Source organism: Alligator mississippiensis, chromosome 10 (assembly GCF_030867095.1).
Source record: "Alligator mississippiensis isolate rAllMis1 chromosome 10, rAllMis1, whole genome shotgun sequence".
NCBI lineage: Eukaryota > Metazoa > Chordata > Crocodylia > Alligatoridae > Alligator > Alligator mississippiensis.
Genome location: NC_081833.1, coordinates 34,401,284 through 34,421,076, shown reverse-complemented (window position 1 = coordinate 34,421,076; position 19,793 = coordinate 34,401,284). Strand labels below are relative to the sequence as shown.

General features: G+C 43.6%; 1 protein-coding gene across 3 annotated transcripts in view; it reads right to left on the bottom strand.

The window, feature by feature from the left end:
• The window catches only part of RANBP10 (RAN binding protein 10), a 207,261-nt gene that overhangs the window by 153,421 nt on the left and 34,047 nt on the right, over positions 1-19,793 (bottom strand). For all 3 annotated transcript variants that reach the window (XM_019488979.2, XM_006278087.3, XM_059713633.1), the window contains exon 3: positions 13,960-14,012. In XM_019488979.2, the coding sequence (XP_019344524.1) occupies positions 13,960-14,012 (53 nt within the window). The remainder of the gene's footprint in view (positions 1-13,959; positions 14,013-19,793) is intronic.

The following is a 19,793-nucleotide window of genomic DNA, read 5'->3' as shown; positions in this document are numbered from 1 at the left end:
CCTGGTTTGGTTGGAGCTGAAGCCGAAGCAAATTCAGCATGAAGTAGACACTCTACCCTCATACTAGAATGACCAAACTATTCATTCATACAGAAAATCATAACAGACATGGAATCTTGCAGGCAAACTGCCTCTTGACTTAGGACTGAAGATCCGGATGCCTTGCAGAGATCCTCCCTGCTACTGAAAGTAAGAGGCCAGTCCCAACACTAGGCTCTAAATGCCAGAACTACCATGGGCGATCAGAAGGGGCAGCCTTTTCTGGCAGATGTGCCACAAATTAGGCCTGCACTTTCCTCCAGTACCGCTCGAATCTCCTTGCCCTTCCCCAATCTGCTACTTTGCTTTCTGCTCCCAACTCTACTCCCTGCTTTGCTTTCTGATCCCTGCCCTGTATTTGCCACTTTGCTGCCTATCCCCTATCTTGTTAGAGAGCTTAGTCAGGACAGCTGCTCAAGTCATGCTACAAACAGCACAAAAAACTTTAGAAATATCTGGTCATGCCAAATTTGTTAGCCAGTGTGAATCCACCACAGGCAAAAGCTCATCTTGGCTGGAAATCAGTTCAGGCCTCTAAATGGCACAGAGTCTGCCATTTCTAAGTGAGCCCTAGCAATGTCTTTCACTGGCCAACAGCTGACTATGGCTTAAACTTGACACATACCCAGACACTCAAATCACTCTACTGGATATTCTTTTGAAAATTATTGTCAGGTGGATTTCTCAACAGCCATGAAAGCATTAAATAGTAAAAATACACCTGTAATTCATTACCATGCAATGCATTTAATGTAGCTCACATGGGCTCACTCTAATTATGTCTAGATTTCTCCTGACATGGCAATTTGCATGTGATCTCTCATAACAGCAGGATCATGGGCTTCAGCTTGTACAGTTCTACACCAAATGAGAAACTGCTACAAGGTGTGAACACTCATTGACTTCACATCACAGCTACCATGCTCAAAAAGTGAAGCCCTAACCATTAAACAAGCAGATTCCAAAATTAAAGACATTAAAAAAACAAGACAATCAATTTTTCAGCCTAAAGCCTGTCACATGCAGGAATTCCCATGAACACCATAGGGTTTAGTTTCATCTGCTGTCAGAAGTAGGATCAGTTAATTCAACACCTGGAAGAAAAAGGCCTTTCTGTGCTGACAAAACCCATGTTCATACCATCTCTCTGTTTGGCACAAGGAAATATGCCTTGCCCATTCATTCCCACCCCAAGTGCAGAGACAGCCTCAGAGAGAGCTTAAGAGCAACTATGAAGTGCATGCTCAGATGTGTTCCAAGTCACTCAGGGCTGCTCCAAGATGTCTATGCTGCCACGTTTTGGTGCATGTGGAGCTGGGCAAGTGGGTGGAACATATTTCCTAGCTAGCAGCCTCAGGTTTGGAAGGGAGTCGATACAGATATGGCCCAAAAGACCTTCAATCAGGACATTATACATCAGACGTCCAAGATGAATAATCTCAGAGAAGTATTTAAAAAGTCAGTCTCCAGATAACAACTACTGCTGGTTTTGTGCCTTGTAGTCGTTTGAGGGTCTGAAGTGATGCCTGGAGTAAATGGCTGCCTGCAAATACAAGTAACAGGACCCAACGGCCTGCTAAGGCCCTTCCAATCCTGTGCTCCCTAACAAAATTCCAGGTTGGTGGGGCTAAGCCTGCATCAGATCCTCAGTTTGTATTGCCACAGAACCAGGATAACTGACACCTACTTCACAGGGCACTTGAGGAGTGATGCGTCTGTCAAGCTCTTTCAGATGCTCACATGAAAGGGTATGTGGATTTATAAAACATTTAAGAGGTCAACTACCCAGAAAAGTGTTTTCACCCATACTCTCGTAAAACAGGGAATCACAACATTATCTAAAAAAGTGATGGTACATTTACATAATTGGTAAGATCCTAATGGCACAACATTTTCAAGAAACTTTAAAAGTTTTGAGTTTGAATGAAAATTTCCCCTGTAGCTGGTCATTTTGTTAAGTCCGTAATGGCATATAGCACCCATGGTAACAGAAAAAAATTCAGACGTAAGAAATCTGTTCAGAGCATGGTACAGTATTCCCTAGACACAAGTTGAAGAATGAATTTTTATGGTGTCCACTGTTAAAGGAATGAAACCTCCCACTTACATGAAGTTGTGCTTTTCAGTTGAACCTTCATGGTTTTAAAATCAAAATAACCCCTATAGGGAAAGAAATGACAGAAGGAAATGAAACACTAAGGCCTTGTCTACACAAATTATACTGCTTTTTGTATACTTTTATAGCCAAAGAGGTAACAACCTCTTACCACGGATGCAGGTATCCCATTTTACTGGTTCTTATATTCACGTATCAGTCCCACTGGCTTCTGGACTAAAGCAGCTCCAGTATAAGACACTTTTGAAGTACTATGTATAACTGTGCCCAGAATATAGGGCCTGCAGGATGTAATTCTGGTTGAAAGAGAATGTTCTGAACCAAAAGACTTACACCCAGACAAAATCTCTGCACGCAAAGCTTAAAGTCTGGTCTACATGGACATGCTGCACCACCAACCTATTAGTTTTAAGATAAAAATGGTTAAAGCATTGCAAGCTCACGTCAACAGCAATTTTCAGTCTGAGTGGCTTATTTTTGTTTAGCTTAAGTAAGATCCCAAGTGACTTATATAAAAATGAAGAAATAATGCTTATGCAGAGGTTTGTAGACAGGGTCTCAAAAAAGTACTATTAAGCTAAGATTTAGTCCCGACTTCCACTGTCACTTAATATCACTATCCAGCATAAAGACATCTTATAAGTTTTAGTATACCTCAACCTCAAGAGGTTAACATGATCTAGGAAACTGAACTCAAATACATTATAACTCTCTTTTTTTGCTATGCCTGCAAAAATAAAATAACAACAGCTGGTCTGCTGGTTGACCACGACCACTGTCTATCATATTGAACAATCCTGTTTTGTCTTGTATCTTCATTTTACCTCTAGCTGTCTATGATCATCTCGTCTTGTCTTATATTTACACTGAGAACTCTTCAAGGCACGAACAATGTTTTGTTTAGTCTGTACAGAACCTAATACACTGGATTAATAATATATTTCAAAGACAAAATGATAAAAAGTATACTTAGCATGGAAAGCTGATGTTTGGAAATGATTCTCCACCATAGCTTAACCAGGGGTGGGTAATTATTAGGGCTGAAAGGTCACTTAAGTTTTGGTGAGCTGTCGCAGGCTCACTAAAACTTATAAGTGCATTGGTGCTATCCCGGCCTGTCTGCCCTGTACCCACTGCTGGGGGGCCCAGAAGGAGCAGGTGGGCAAGGTCTCCATGGTGACAGGTCAAGGACTCCTATGGGCAAGGCGCACTCTGCCAGACAGATAAGATGGGTCTGCAGGTGGGGAGCAGATGGAGCAGGACAGATGTGGGGGGGGTAGGATTGCAAGGAGGTGACAGTGTAGGGCCAGGGCCAAGCTGCGATCTGCTTCTTGTACGTCACCGAAATGGGCACCAGTTCTGTGGGCAGGGACACATGGGGAGCAGGTCATGGCTCTGCCCCAAGTCAGGGCCCCGTGTGGTGACCGCCACATGGTTCCGGCCCTGGTCCTGCCCGCCCATTATGATCCCCACCCACCTACGGCCCCATCCCATCCATCCAGCTGTGCATGCCCTGCCTGCGGGGTCCTGGGGCGGTCTCCACAGAGACCCCACCTGCCCACTCTGTCCAGTGCCCCCAAGGGTGAGCAGGGGGCAGACAGGCTGGGTCCAGTGAGAGAGATGCTAGCAGCACCAGCAGGGCAGAGTAAGCTGCCACCGAAGGGGCTGCTGGGAAGCAGAGTCCAGCCACCATGCCATCCTTGCCCTGCCGTGCACTCAGGGGCAGCCAAACAGGCTGCAGGTGCCACAGCCTGAGTTGGGCTGAGGGACTCACCATGGGCTGGAGAGAATCTCTTGTAGGGCCAAATTTTGCCCGCCCCTAGCTTAACCAGATGGCTGTTTGGGCAGTCAGCTGAGAAGTATAAAACAAAAGAAAAGTAGTAAATTTTTACTAATCAATTTTGAGGAAAACAGAATATAATTTCCCTGTCTGGAATGGGCCAAGGCAGTAGAGCTCCTAAAGACCGTACCCTATCAGTTTTTGTCAAAGTATCATTTAGCGATATAGAATTCTGACTTCTGCATGTGGTTCTGAATGCTTCTTTATGTGACACAGGGCTTCCCAAGAAACCCATGGAAGTATTTGGATTACACTAGAATACATATGTATGAACAATTCACAAAAAGGTCATCAATCAACTTGAAGCTCAGGTTACCAGAGAACTGATTACTCTGCAGCAGGGAACAAGAGTGTCCACATGAAAGACCTTTGTTTGCTCTAATCTAGTAGTTAAAAGGACAATTTCACCATTGAACTCCTCAAGCAGAAATAGTGCCAAGAATAGTGACAGGCCCTTTACAGCTGTGTGCTGTAGGCTGAATCAATATTGTGTTAATACGGTATAATACTGCATGCTACGTTCATAGTTCTTCAGCTAATACAGCAAGTTGATTTGGGTAGTTTTTACTGCAGTTCCTGCAGTTTATTGTTTTTTCCTTAAAAATTACATTCCTCTGATAACAGGCTGGGAAGACCAGCTTACAGAAGTGCATGGAAAGGAAAATGCTGCTACACTTGATCTTAGCCCACAAAGAGGCCTAGACAATTAAAACAGATAAAGACCAAGAACTAATTAAAAATTTACAGGAAATTAACTCTACACACTACATTCACGGGGATTTCAAGACAGTTATACAAAAATCCTCTGGCAAAGACAGCCTACATAAATGCACAGCAGGGCTCCCTCAGCCAAGTTCATTGCCTCCATATTTATAAGGCCTTTTTAATCTGGGTTAATACAGACTGCTACCAACTAGTCCATCACTGATACACTATTCACATATAAAAGATAAGTCCAAATGATGATAAGAGTCTGCCTTAAATCCAAGCAGAAAAGTTCAAGCAAAAATTTCAGACTGACTGATCAGAGGCAAAGACAGGAAATTCTCTCAAGTAAATTCACACTTAATTCTCAGTATCTTCATCAGTGACCTGGAAGACAGCATAGAGTACACCTTCAACAAGTTTGCAGATGACACCAAACTGGGGAGAGTAGATACACTGGAGGGTAGGGTTAGGATCAGAGATCTAAACAAAATGGAGGATTGGACCAAAACAAATCTCATGAGGTTCAATAAGGATAAAACAATCCCATGCACCGGTGCAGGCTGGGAACTGACTGGCTGGGCAGCAGCTCTGCAGAAAAGGATCTGGGGGTTACAGTGGACAATAAGCTGAATAGGAACTGACAGTGCTCTTGTTGCCAAGAAGGCTAACAGCATACTGGGCTGCATTGGTAGGAGTGTTGCCAGCAGATCAAGGGAAGTCATTATTCCCCTCCATTTAGCACTGGCAAGGCCATATCTGGAGTACTGTATTCAGTTTTGGGTTCCCACTACAGAAAGGAGGTGGACAAATTGGAGAGAGTCCAGCGGAAAGCAATGAAAATGATTATGGGCTGGGGCAAATGGTTTATGAGGAGAGACTGAGGGAACTGGGTTTATTTAGTTTTCAGAAGAGAAGACTGAGGGACAATTTAATAGCAGCCTTCAAGCTACCTGAAGGGTGACTCAAAAGAGGATGGAGCTAGACTGTTCTCAGTGGTGGCAGATGACAGAACAAAGAGCAATGGTTTCAAATTATAGCAACAAAAGGTTAGGTTGGATATTAGGAAAAATTCTCACTAGGAGGGTAGTAAAACACTGGAACAGGTTACCTACAGAGGTGGGAGAATCTCCATCCCTGGAGGTTTTTAAGACCTGACTAGACAAAGCCTTGGCTGGGATGATGTAGTTGGGGATGGTCCTCCTTTGAGCAGGAGGTTGGATTAGGTGACTTCCTGAGGTCCCTTCCAACCAGCGTTCCCTCTAAGCTGTGTGACGTGAGCAGCCGCGCAGGCATGCCTGGCAGCGCAGCATGAGCACACCTCCGTGGCTGTGCATACCGCACAGCTTAGAGGGAACGCTGCTTCCAAGCCTAATTTTCTATGATTCTATGATTTTAAGTCAAACTTCCCTTATAGCAGAAGCTGCCGCAAACACCAAGAAACTGCTTCTGTTCCTTTAGCTGCTTTCCTTCATCCCTGGTGTCCAACCAGCTCTCCCCAGAGGACAAGACACTACCTGCCTGACAGGAGAAGCTGCTTGAAGTAGCAGGGAATCCTGTGCGTCCACAACCTGATCAGATCTTACTAATGGAGGAACAGACAGTTTACAATTGAGGTCTGGAGGTCATCTCTTCCAATTCCATCTGGAATTCCTCTCCAACCTAGCTTCTGCTCCTTGCATTCCACTGAAACCATTCTTTATAGTCTCCAATGACTTTTCCCTAGTCAAATTTCAAAACTAGTACTCCCATCCAGGAGCGGATACAGGAGAGATGCAGCGGTGGCACGCTTTGATTCTTGGCCCGCCCCACATTTAGAAACAACTGCCTGGCAGTGGCTGCACCATTTCTACTCAGGCAGCAGTGAGGGAGTCAGATGACTTAACAGCCCCTTATAATCTAGGAGATTCCTACTAAACTCTTCATTCCACAAGTGTTAACAACCCTCTCTCCATTTTAATGGTCTTAATGTTTCACTAATTGAGCTATTTTTTCTTCTGCAATTCTGCAGTCTTTTAACTGCTCCTGGTAAACTAGCTCCAATTTCACAGCCCTGCAGACTGTTTTTAATTCCAGTAAAAAAAACATTAAACCAGGTGTGGAAATAACTTTCAGTGAAGTACTGGATGCATGGTCAAGATACTCAAGAAGGCTAGATTGTATTTTATAAATATGAAAAAGATGTACATTTAATTCTGTTGACTTCATGACTAATGAAACAACATATTTTGACTATTTTTGCTTAATTCTCTGTGCTTATACACATGATACATGACATAGCAAGTTAATGAACACTCCATTAGTTATATTTGTTTTTGATTCAATCTTAAACTGACTAATATAACCCCGGATCCCTAGCATGCAAGTAAAGCTTCTAGTTTAATTGGAGAAAAATATGCATTGTGTTATATGTGATGAGGCACATCTACATCCCCTCCCCCACAACTTTTCAAAATCCTTGATCCTCCCATGCTCCCATCCTCATCCTCCTAAGCTTGTCAGCTGCTCTTCTGGAAATGCTGTCCTTTCCTGCTTCTGCTTCTATGACTTCTTTATCACATCCTTTGGATCGGGGATGGCCAACCTGTGGCATGCATGCCACAAGTGGCATCAGCAGCCTGTGAGGCACACAGCAGATCAGGTTTGCAGCATGCAGCACAGAAGGAGATAGGGCAGGAAGCAGAAAGCAGAGCAGCATGTCAGGCAGGAAGCACAGGGTTGGGAGCAGAAAGCAGAGTGGAAAATTAGGCAGGAGAAAGGGACCAGAATAGCACTAGGAGAGGGCACAGGGCTTAATTTGTGACAAGCTTTCCAAAAATGTTGATTTTCACTACTTTGCATCATCCTTCTCACTCCCCAACTTTGTCAAGGTTTCAAAAGCTTCTGGTTTGAGGCCTCTCTTCTCTATACAGTTATTTACCCTCTGGGTAAATCTCATCCACAAGTGAAATAAACTATTATCCCTATGCAGATTCCTCATCCATCTTCTTCCATACAAAACAAAATCTGTGCCTGATGCTAAAATGCCTACATCAAAATCTTGACTCTACCTCTAATTAACCAACAACACCAGCCTTCATCATGCACCTTTTAACTTTCAAAAAAGTACCTTCATGCTTTTTTCCATATTGCCCTTTCTACTTTGGAGAAACATTTGTAAAACACATCTTTCATGACACCTACAAAACCATGATGATGATTAGGCTATTTTGAGACTTTTGCTTCTCATGCTGATCAAAGGGGTCATCTTTGTCAGTCTTGATTGTGTCCATCAGCTGTCTCTTGGCTTATACATTAATGATAAACTGTTCCAGATAGGCACTGTCTTTTTATTTTGTGCTTGTATAGCATCTAGCACAGTAAAGTCTCATCCCCAGGCTAGGGTTTCTAGACACTATGCTAAATAATACTGACAACAATAAAAACAGTGAGAAATAGCAGAAATTCAACACTCACCCTGCCTCCCTCTCCAAAACACCTTCATTGGCATCCCACAGATCCTTTAAATCCCAAAAAGTGAGTATAGAGGCATTTTAGTTCTTCTGCAGAGCCACAAATGCCACTGATAGAAAACACTTAGTTCCAGGGCAGCTCTGAATTTTACAGTTTAGTTTCAAATGTTTTGTGCCATGGGGATCCCACCACCCACATTTGAAATCTGCTACGGTCTAGAAGATTTCTTCCTGACAGTCAAACCGAGTTTGCCTTTTCTTCATTTCAACAAGTAACTCCCTGCTTTAATACTATGCATCAGCCTAATAATGCCACTTCTTGTGTGTTGGTACCTACACATCACCTTCTACTTCCCACATTAGCAGCCAGTTTGTGGGCATTTAGCTTTTAATCTTCTTACCCTGTTAGACCCATCCTGATCATTGTTGCTCCCCTTCCCTGGATTTCCTTCAACTAATTAACATCCTTGTGGTAATTCAGTACTCAGAACTGAATGTAACATTCCAGGTACAATTCATTAACTTGCCATGTGTCTCAGGCCTTCACTATAGTAATTAAGCTTAAAATAAGGTTAGGAACCATAGGAACTCCACATACAGACACTCTCGGGTGACCAGTCTTCCTTATTAAATTAACAAATTACTTAAAAGTGCTTGGTGTCCATGTTGGTAGTTATTTGATAATAGTACTCAAAGCCTACTGGAAAAGGAATGTTAGAAAGAGGTGTTAAAATAATTAATCTGTGCAGTGAGAATAGTCCTATTGATGTCAATGGAAATGTATTAAAATCTTGATGGAAATGTGCATGCTATGAAGTAAACTAAGTACACAGTCTAGTGGGATGATAACTATCTGGCAATCAGCATGAAACCTAAACAGGGGAGCTAGATGAAAATGCAAGACAAAACAGGCTAAACACTTTAGTTTGGTAACTAGTTTTAGGGACCAGTAAACTATGAAAGGCCTGTTGAGTTATCTGTCCAGAATACTGCCAGCACAGAATGACTGAGCAAAGAACAGTCACAAGTACTTTGCCTGAGTTCAAAGAAGGGAGTCTTTCAGAACATGGAATACAGAAGTTTGAATATGGAAGCAGAGACCAAGAAGCAAAACTTTTTTACCATTACACAGACCTAATATACAAACCAAATCCCTGTACACTCTCCATAGCATGCTTGACTTGAATTCCTTACAAAGTCACTCCTGTGCAGCAGATAAGAAATTCTGCAGCAGCCACAGATAAATTAAGAAGGCAACTAAGATAATGGGAACAGTGACTTTGAATGTCTTCTGAAATAATACAATTTTACAAGGCCTCATCAGTGCCCAACATTTTTCACTGTAAATACATGGCTGAATTTCATGATCAAAACATTTGTCTGACAGAAATGTTAGAGAAACCTGAGAGATTCTGACATTTGGGTGCAGGGGCATCCAGGCCTTTTTGTGCCAGGAGAGCTGTAGGAAGCCTTTTTGGGATTGTGGGTAAAACCCCCCCCCAAAAAACAACCCCCCCCAAAAACACTCCCACATTTGTTTGATGGTTCTGCTACAAATATATGCAATGAAACAGCTTATTCACAGATTCATAGATGTTAGGGTCGGAAGGGACCTCAATAGATCATCGAGTCCGATCTCCTGCATAGGCAGGAAAGAGTGCTGGGTTTAGATGACCCCGGCTAGATGCTTATCTAACCTCCTCTTGAAGACCCCCAGGGTAGGGGAGAGCACCACCTCCCTTGGGAGCCCGTTCCAGATTTTGGCCACTCTAACTGTGAAGAAGTTCTTCCTAATGCCTAGTCTAAATCTGCTCTCTGCTAGCTTATGGCCATTATTTCTTGTAACCCCCAGGGGCGCCTTGGTGAGTAAAACCTCACCAATTCTCTTCTGTGCCCCCGTGATGAACTTATAGGCAGCCACAAGGTCGCCTCTAAACCTTCTCTTGCGGAGGCTGAAGAGGTCCAGGTGCCCTAGTCTCTCCTCATAGGTCTTGGCCTACAAGTCCTTAACCATACGAGTAGCCCTTCTCTGGACCCTCTCCAGGTTATCCACATCCCTCTTGAAGTGCGGTGCCCAAAATTGCACGCAGTATTCCAACTGCGTTCTGACCAGCGCCCGATAGAGGGGAAGTATCACCTCCTTGGTTCTGTTCGTCATGCATCTGCTGATGCACGATAAAGTGCCATTAGCTTTTCTGATGACTTCGTCACACTGCCGACTCATGTTCATCTTGGAGTCCACTAGGACTCCAAGATCCCTTTCCACTTCCATGCCACCAAGCAGGTCATTTCCTAGGCAGTAGGTATGCTGGACATTTTTCCTCCCTACGTGCAGCACTTTGCATTTCTCCTTGTTGAATTGCATTCTGTTGTTTTCTGCCCATATGTCCAACCTGTCCAGGTCTGCTTGTAGTTGTTCCCTGCTCTCCGGTGTGTCCACTTTTCCCCACAGTTTTGTGTCATCGGCAAACTTGGACAGAGTACGTTTCACTCCCTCGTCCAAGTCGCTGATGAAGACATTGAAGAGTATCGGTCCACTTGGCACTTAAATCATTATGCTTCAACAGTAACCCTCACTGAAATAAATAAGCCCATTCATAATTTAGAACCATTGTTGCAGTCTATCAGCAAATATTACCACATCCTCATGCACTTTGTTCATGTTAGGTTATCTTTGCAACCAAAAAGGTGAGGAAACGATTTAATGAAATCTTAGCACAGTTCTACCGAAAGGAGCAGATTCTATAGGAAATTCCAGAACACCACAGAGTACATGAAGCCCTTGTGTATAACCAAGAAAGGAAGCATTACAGTGCCTGGTAAAAATGCTAATGCCACTAACCCAGCCCCATACACACAGGTATAATTTCTTAGTAACTTAAGTAGCATTGATACTAGTGAGACCCCGGAACTGCTTACTTCTGGCAACGCGTAACTTCGGTATTTACCTGCTGCATTAATCATGTGTCATCACTATTCATTCCTCAGATTTTCTCTTTAAACCCCTTCAAGGCCACTCATGGGTCAGCTAAAGTGAAACACTGCAAAGCAGTGCAAAGCACATTCTACCCCCTCCCAGCATTCCTGATGGCTCAGCCAGTGATGAGAAATATAAAAGATGGCAGCTGCAATCTGTAGGGCCAGTCACTGTGGCTACTTTGCAAACTTCAATATGCACAGATCTAAAGTGCCAAACATTTGATTAGCTTCTGAAACTTTGCCTAAACAAAAGATATTTGGAGCAAAAAAGCAAGGTTTGGCAAAATGTTCTTTTGTTTTTGACTTCACCCTTAAAGACAGAGAAAACAGTCAGCTTTTCCCTTCCTATCACCTTCACAGTGCTGATTTTTCCATCTCTTTTAGCCCTTCCAAATTCTTGCCAGCACCTTGCTCAACAATGCAATCAGCTACACTGTGCACCCACCCATCTTCTGCACGTTGCCCACAATCTGGCTGCATGCAGTTCTGCATATCAATTCAGACATTAATTTTCAGTTATCCATCATTTTTCATAAGTAGAGGGTTTGGCTGAGAGCATGCTGTGTCTGGACTACTGTGACATAAATCAGTGCAAATTTATGGCAGCAAAAGAAGGAACCACAACATGTCCCAGGCCAAAGTCCTTTCATGTTCCCCACCCTACCACCCTCACAGTAAATGGGCAAAATCTCTCATGCAGACAAATAAAAAAGGCATTAGCCACCTAGAAATTAACTAGTTTATTAAGGGCTGTTATAATTCTGACTGCTCGTTCATGTTCTATATGCATTTGTTTTATCTGGTACATTCCAGTTACTGCAACAGACAAAATATTTTTCTTTAAAACACATTTTTCCCCCATAGGACTTGAATGCTATGTCCACTTAGTAATTTTATACTGCTTTACCTTCATCTTTCTTCTCTGGGAGAAAACTGACAATTCTGAATGTCTGAGAAGGATCCCAGCCAAACAAGAAAAAACTTTCAAACAAGCAACAAGTAGAAAGGCAGCATCACTTATATTAAATGTCAGCTGTGCACACTTTGGATTATATGAAATTTCAAATCATCCCCTGAAACAAAGCGCAATTTTCAGAAATTTTATTTGGTCCCTGAGCAAGTTAGCAAATTTGGGAACTACCTGAGACTCTTGCCATTCTCCTATCTGTGTGCTTCAACTGTAAGCAATTACTTAAAAGTGCAGTGTCTCTATCAACCAAATGGTTATCCCGCAACATTTATCCCACTAGTTAGGCAACCAGAGTTTTAAACTTCCTTAATCTCCTGCGATTACCTCTCCTCTTCCTGTCTAATGCTTCCCCCTTTCCTCTGCTAGTATCCATTTTTTTCTGCTAAATACCAAAACGTTCTAGCATTCACACACCAAAACACTAGCTGTAGCAGCCAGCTGAAAAGGAACTCCAGCTTTGGAAGTTACTCTGTTGGCACAAATTCTAGAAATTTAATGCCCTCAATTATAATAATTCATTTAAATTACATCTTCTAAGCACACAACTTGTCTCACTAGCTCCAGTCTTAAGAACTAAAATCCCTTCTTTCAGATTTGGATCTGGCTATCATCTTCCAGAAGTCTAGCCTTGAGGTTGGCCTACTGCAATATGCTCTAATTGAGAACACCCTTGATGACTGCCTGGAAGCTCCAGATGGTGTAATATGTGGTGGTCCACTTTCTGATGGGGATGGGTTGCCAGCAGTTCATTACTTATATGCTCCAATATATTTCTGGACACAATAGAACTTTAACTTATCAGGCCCCAAACAGTTTGGGCACTAAGGGCATTTATACACATACTTTTTGGTTCAGCGACGCCAGAGATCTGCCACTTCGGAACAAACCCGATTAATGGAGTCTGCTCTGCATGAGAGTTGACATGCACTGTGCTGTGCCATGTGCAGTTGTATAAGTGGCGAAATGCGCATTAGCACGCAGGAAGTAGTGGTGGTGTGCTTTTGAACTAAAGTACCTCCTAAGGTGTTTTAGTTTAAAAGCATGCTGCCGCCATTTTTTCAGTACTGACATGCATATCGCTACTTATACAACTTACAAAAGCGCCAGGCGCTTTTCAAAGCGTCCAGTGCTGCAACACTTACACGTGTAGAAATTCCCCAAGTGCCTAAAGGACTGCCTTCACCCTTATGTCCCACCTTAATCGCTATGGTCAACTGGGAGCCTTTGCTCTGGAACTCCCTTCCCTTCATGGCCCACTAGGGCATGAGCCTGAACATCTGCTGCAAACGATGTAAGACTTTTTCATTTGGACAGGCATTTAGCAAACAATTCTAAATTGGGATATTCTTTGGGAGGTGTGTTTTAATATATAACCTCTTATTTTAGTATGTGATATGTTGTTATAAGTTCTTGTCTTTTACTGTAAACTGTCCTGAGCTTTTGGGGGAAGGCAGTATATAAATCTAATAAATAAAGATAAAAAATAAATATAAATATAATAAAAAAGTAAGGAGGCAATGTAGTTGTGACAACTGCTTGTTATCAAAGGCTTAGTCTCTGGGGAAGGAGGGAGATATAACTTTTTTTTGAAGAGGCTTTACAATAGCAGGGAACAGTTCAAGTTTGAAGTGTACAACCAGGGTCACCTCAGTGTTGGGCAGGTTTCCCACTTACTGTCATGAGTTCCATACCAATGAGTACAGCCTTTATACTCATTTGTTCTGGGAAATACACAAGCTGCAGCTCAGATATACACTCTTCTCTGTGGCTTCCTTTTTCCAGATTTATAAACAGGCAACAGATTGCATTATTGTGGGAATCAGAGCATGTGTACAAGCAATTCTTAACAGCAACTCACCAGGAAGTCTGTTCATGTTGACACCTTGGGCTGAGAGGCCTATTCCCATGTACCTTAAAACAAACAAAATGTTGTTAGTTATGCACAAAATGATCCAGGTACCTGAGTTCCCCTCCTCCTGCCACCCACAGAAGCAGAGGGTAACAAGTAACCATTTAAAATACACTTATAGTGTGCTCCAGGAGGCGGAGTGGGGGAGGGGGACACTGATGCACATCATGCTGGAGTCTGCCAGAGCACGGTAATTACAGAGCAAACTCTGTTAATTAATAGAACAGACTCTATTAATCGAGTCTGTTCTGGCATGCTATAGTTACAGCATGTCAGAGCAGCTTCCATGCACATGTATAGGAGCCCTATAGCATTTTGATTCTTTTCTGGAATCAGAGAGAAAATGTTCTAATCTGCCTGGGGAACAGATGTTCCCTTTGCTTACCAAGTGCAACTACATCCCTACAATTCCTAAATGGTATGAAAGCCAGCAGCTCACTTTATCAGCAGCAAGTCTTTTGGTTTTCTCACATCTGGAAAAGGTGGCGACTTACAAGCAACTGACAAGAGAGCGAACAAGCTACAAGCATTCAAGAATTTTAAGCCTCTTGCATACTAGGCCCATACAGGTTTCCTCATGGACTGGCTACTGCTTCTCACCAAATGTAAGTCTACATCATAATTAAGATGGATCCTACAGCAAGCTCTATTGCTGGGGCTGCCTACTGCTATCGCCACAAAAGGGAAACAAGGATAACAATATTCTCTCAAAGAGGCTCAGACCTGGACTACTATAAAAGTTGTGTGGGTGTACCTAGTTACATGAGTGTGATTCTCTAAGGCAGGCACGCATAAATTAGAAAATGAAGGCAGAAATAATCCACCCAAACTAAATTAGGCTCTTCAGGAACTTTTACACGTGGTCTGGGCAGGTGGGGGAGGAAGGCCGTGGTTTAATTAGAGCAGCTCCAAGAGCCACTCTAATCAAAGTACCACATCATCTTGTGCATCAGGCTAGGGACAGACATTCAAAAAGCCTGAGCCTGAACTGATTCAATCTTCACAGGTTAGCCTAACCTGGCTAGGCTGAACTGGTTTATAACTGGAAAGACGTTTTCTCTGGACTGAAGAAATTCAGGCACATGCCTGCAGTGGCTCAGGCTAGAAGCCAGGGGGCACTAGAGCAGCCCTCCCTTCCCTTGCATAACACTGAGCTTGGGGGGGGAGGGGGGGGGGGCGCTAGGCTTAGGGTTAGAGTCATGGCCAAGCCTCAGCAGGATGTTCTGATTAGGGAGGTCTAATTGCACCATCCCAGGCTTTTCCCCACTTGTTGCTCAAGGGGCAGGAGTGTTGCCAGACCCCAGCCCCCTGCTAGCACTCTGAAGCAATGGGGGAGAGGGGTTGCAGTGCATGCAGCTGTTGATGATACCGAGCTTTTCAGTCTCCCTCCCTGCTTCTATATACTGACTGCAGCAAACTGACAAGTTAGCAAGCCAGCCCAGGCCCTCCCCACCCTCCCCAGTAACAGTGTTTATCACCTCATAGCAAAACAACAGCCTCTCTCCATTAATTCAAACACTTCTTAAACAGCTTACTGGCTGACCCGTTAATTAGCTCCAAAAAGCCCAAAGCAGTCACTGTTCTATCTGCCTGTCCCAGTGAAATTAGAGACACTTATACACAGACACCTCTCAGCATTAGCTAGCATACCACGTGCCTAGGGTCTACGGGGCTAGGGTCTGTGCTATGGGAGATAGGAGGAATCTGGTTTACCTTAAACCAGCAAGGGGTCTGGGATAAACACTGCAAAAACCTGTTGAGCCAAATCAGTTAAGTCTGATACTACATTCAACCAGGTTTATCTCAAACTGGTTTCAGCCATTTTCAAACTGGTTTATGTGCACTGAACATCTGTTCTGTTACAGGTTTAAACCAGTTTCTGAACACTTAAACCAGTTTGTGTGTAATGTTGGGCCCTAGCCCCAGTGTCCCTGCACTTCAAAATGGCAGTCGGGGTGCTTGAACTAAAGCCTCCATACTTGTGTATAGAGACCCTTAGAGTAAAAATATGATTAATTAAGTAGCTATAACATCAACTTAGAATCATCCAACTACTTAGGTTCCTATGATGCTCACCAGCTATAACAAAGCACACTGCCTTTTCCCCTAGCTCAACCAAATTTAAACATAATAAAAATTATTTAAAAACAGAAGAGGCAAGCAAGTTTAAATATAAAAAGTATCTCATAATCTTTTGGTGTTGCAGCTTCTCCTTCCCAGTCCCTCCCGTGCCATCATCCCTTACCACAATCAATGGTGCATCTGATATGGGTCATAAACTTCAGTTTTTCTGTATAGCAAAATGAATTCCCTTATGACTCAATAGTAATCCCTAACTTCTTATGCGTAATAAAAGATGTAAGCAAGACACAAGTGACTAATGGTGTTTAAGAAGCCATTATGTGTATTCAGTTCAACATTTTAAATCCTTTACATGTCTGCAGTGTTCTCTGGCAGACCACTGGCTAAAAGTTTTTGAGCTTTTGTCCACATTGGTATGCCAAGGTACCTTTCAAATTATGGGCTTCTTTGCACAGCTCTTGAAATCTGCAGAAGTGAGCGTTACAGGCATTTACAAATAATTAGCAAGACACGTGCGCATTACTAGGGATGCACTGATAAAGATTTTTTGGGCCAACACCAATGGCTGTATCAGCTGATACAGATCCGATTGCCAATATGCAGCCTGGCAGCTTGGAGAGCAGCGTCCAGCTGGTAAGTCTGTTGGGGGGCAGGAGGGAGGGGAAGGGGCATGAGGGGGTAGACCAAGGCCCCCATGGTGAGGGAGGGAGTGGGGCTGGGGTAGGCGCTGCCCAGCTGGGGCAGGGCACAGGATGGAGCCACGGGGGGGGGGGGGGGGGGGTGTTGTTCCACTGCTGTGTACACCCCAGGGGAAGGCATGGGGGCATATGCCCCCCAGATCTGTGCATGGGGTGAGGGTGGGCTGCCGCTACAGGTGGCACCAGGGTCTTCCTAGTGGGGGTCTGGGCCAGGACTGCACTCAGACCAGACGGCAGCAGTGCTAGGAGAGAGGGGGAGGGCCTATGGGATGAGCTACAGCCACCCCAGAATTTGCTGTAGCCCACTCACAGACTCCACTCCCAGTGCTGACACTGCCCGCCCCGAGCACAGCCCCAGCCCAGCCCCACCACAGGGAAGAGTCAGGCACCACCCCCGACTTCCAGCCAGATGCTACTCTCCAGGCTGCCAGGCTGGCCATGTGCATGCTGCGGCTACGCACATGCATACAGCATTTTTTGGTGACATTATCAGCCACATCAGCCAAAAAAGCCAATAATGTAAATTTTCCTTTTATCGGTGCTGATATAATATGGACCAATGTATCGGTGCACCTTTACATATTATAGAATCAACAACTTTTCCACTTCTTATGGAATGCATGCAAGTGGGTTACATCTTCAATACAGATCTGAATTTAGAAGGGTCTCTATGCTACCCAAGGGCACCTATACACGCATTGGAGTAGATTTGATTAATCAAATCTGCTATGAGTCTGCTGAAGCATGCTAATTAGCATGCTCCAGCAGTCTCCAAGACACATGTATCGAGTGTCCCCACATTTCAAAATGGCAAGGGCGCTTTAAAGCTTGTTCAATGAGCTTTAGTTAAAGCACCCCTGCTGCTATTTTGAAGCTCAGGACACTGAATACATACGATGCTGCAGGTGTTTTAATTGAAGCAGCTCTCAGAACTGCTCTAATTAAAGCGTGCCCCCCAACCCACCCCAGAACACATATACAGATACCCCAAAAGCCCCAATCAAACCATAATAATCTGAGGTCAGGACAACCCAACACCAATTTAACCATTCAAAAGTAGATATTCATGTTTGCCCTCAGAGAATCTGGGATCAACCGATTCCAAGTGAATAAGAAAACTCCTCCAGCCCAAGTAAGGTGAGAATTTCCAGGTTCTGTTCAAAAACTGTGACAACTAGCTTCCTTCTATTTAGGTCAGCTCCTAAAATCTCCTTCCCAGAGCAGGCAGCAATGTAACTGCTAACTGAATAAAGGGAGGAAGGTGACAGTGCAGGTAAAGACAATGACAAGTTCAAGTTTGCATATGGTCATTCTGGAGGTAAAGAAATGAGTGTAAGAGGTTCTATGCCCAAACACCGCTAATCACAGACCCTCACAAAATTGTTCAGAAGAATTATTCGGGCTAGTAGAGACATTGACACACCTAGGCACATCAGCAGATAAGCTATTTTTCCAGAACCTACCAAAAACCCTTAAGCACTGATAAAGGCATCTTTCATGAATAGGCAGAGAAGGGACAGGAGTACACAACACATAACTATATCCTGGTTGAATCCTGATAGCATTTCAGTCCACAACAACAGTTTGCAGTCTTTGGCTTATGAAGCTGGGAGCCAGCTATTATCCCACTGAATCTGGACAAAGGACACATTCAGTCCTGACACCTGTACTAAAGTTCTTTTGCGAGTCTATCCTCTCTGGTAATCAATTAATTTTTCAGTGAGGACTTAGGCTAAATCATTTGTGTGCCAAGAGTACCCTAAAACCTTTCTCACGTGCTCCAGACAGTCAAGTTTTCCCACAACTCCCTAAAAACCAGAATAGCTCAGGTTGCTTCATAACAAAATATCACGAGATTTGCCTGATGAGTCCTAGCAACACATGCACAGCCATGTTTGACTCTAGTAAGGACAAAGTAACTCAGGTAAAACCTGCAGTGTGGCTGTTCACAACTGGACAGAATCAAGATGGATTTTAAGACCCAGATCACAACACTCAAGACAACTCTGCAGTGAAGACAAACCTTAAGTGATGGAAGCGTCTTCCATGCCAGTATAAGCATCTGTTTGTACTGCAAGAATCACATAATGTTTCTGATTTGAACAAACAGATAAGACTGCTTTGGAACTGGCTCCATTTAGTAGTATTACATTTTACCTCTGGAACCTCAGTATCCTTGGGAAAGTCCCATATGGGCCATTTGCCATCATCTTTCTATGTCCTGAAAAAATGAACTGATAAAGTGGCACTGTCTGAAATACCTTTGGCTTGTTGAAGACCTCCAGATTTATATTACTAAGTTGGTGCTGTCACAATGCCTGGCAAAAATGGCAGTGTTGTTAGGTAGCTCATCTTGGAAAAGAAACCATTTGTGGGGTGCTAGTTCCCTTGTTAAAAGTAGGGGTGCATTGATAAAGATTTTTTTGGGTCGATACTGATGGCCAATTATTGACGGGCCACAAGTGCTGATCTGCAGCCCAGCAGCTTAGAGAGCAGTGTCCAGCTGGTAAGTCGCAGGGCAGCAGAAGCCATCCCCGCCACACACACACCCTCAAGATGAGTTGCTTGCAGCTCCGTCCTGCACCCTACCCTGGCTGGACAGCACTTGCCCCTGCACCAGCCCCACTGCCTCCCTCACCACAGGGGCCTTGATCCCCCCCCCCAATGCAGCATTTATGAGCCACATCAGCCAAAAAAAGCCAATTACCAATAATGTCAATTTTCCTTTTATCAGTGCTGATACGATATGGACCGATGTATCGGTGCACCTCTAGTTAAAAGGAAACACTTCAAAGTTATTTTTACTTAACAGTCATTTTGTTAATCTTTTACTATGAACACAAACACCCACTGACTATCCCTGCCAATGTGCCACTTTTCTATCTCCACTTGAAGACCACTTTGTTATCTATCTTGTTTTTGACATGTGGAGCAAGATGACTACTCCAGTACTCTATTTCAGGTACTAAGTGTAGCTATGACTTGTACAACAGAAAGGTGAAA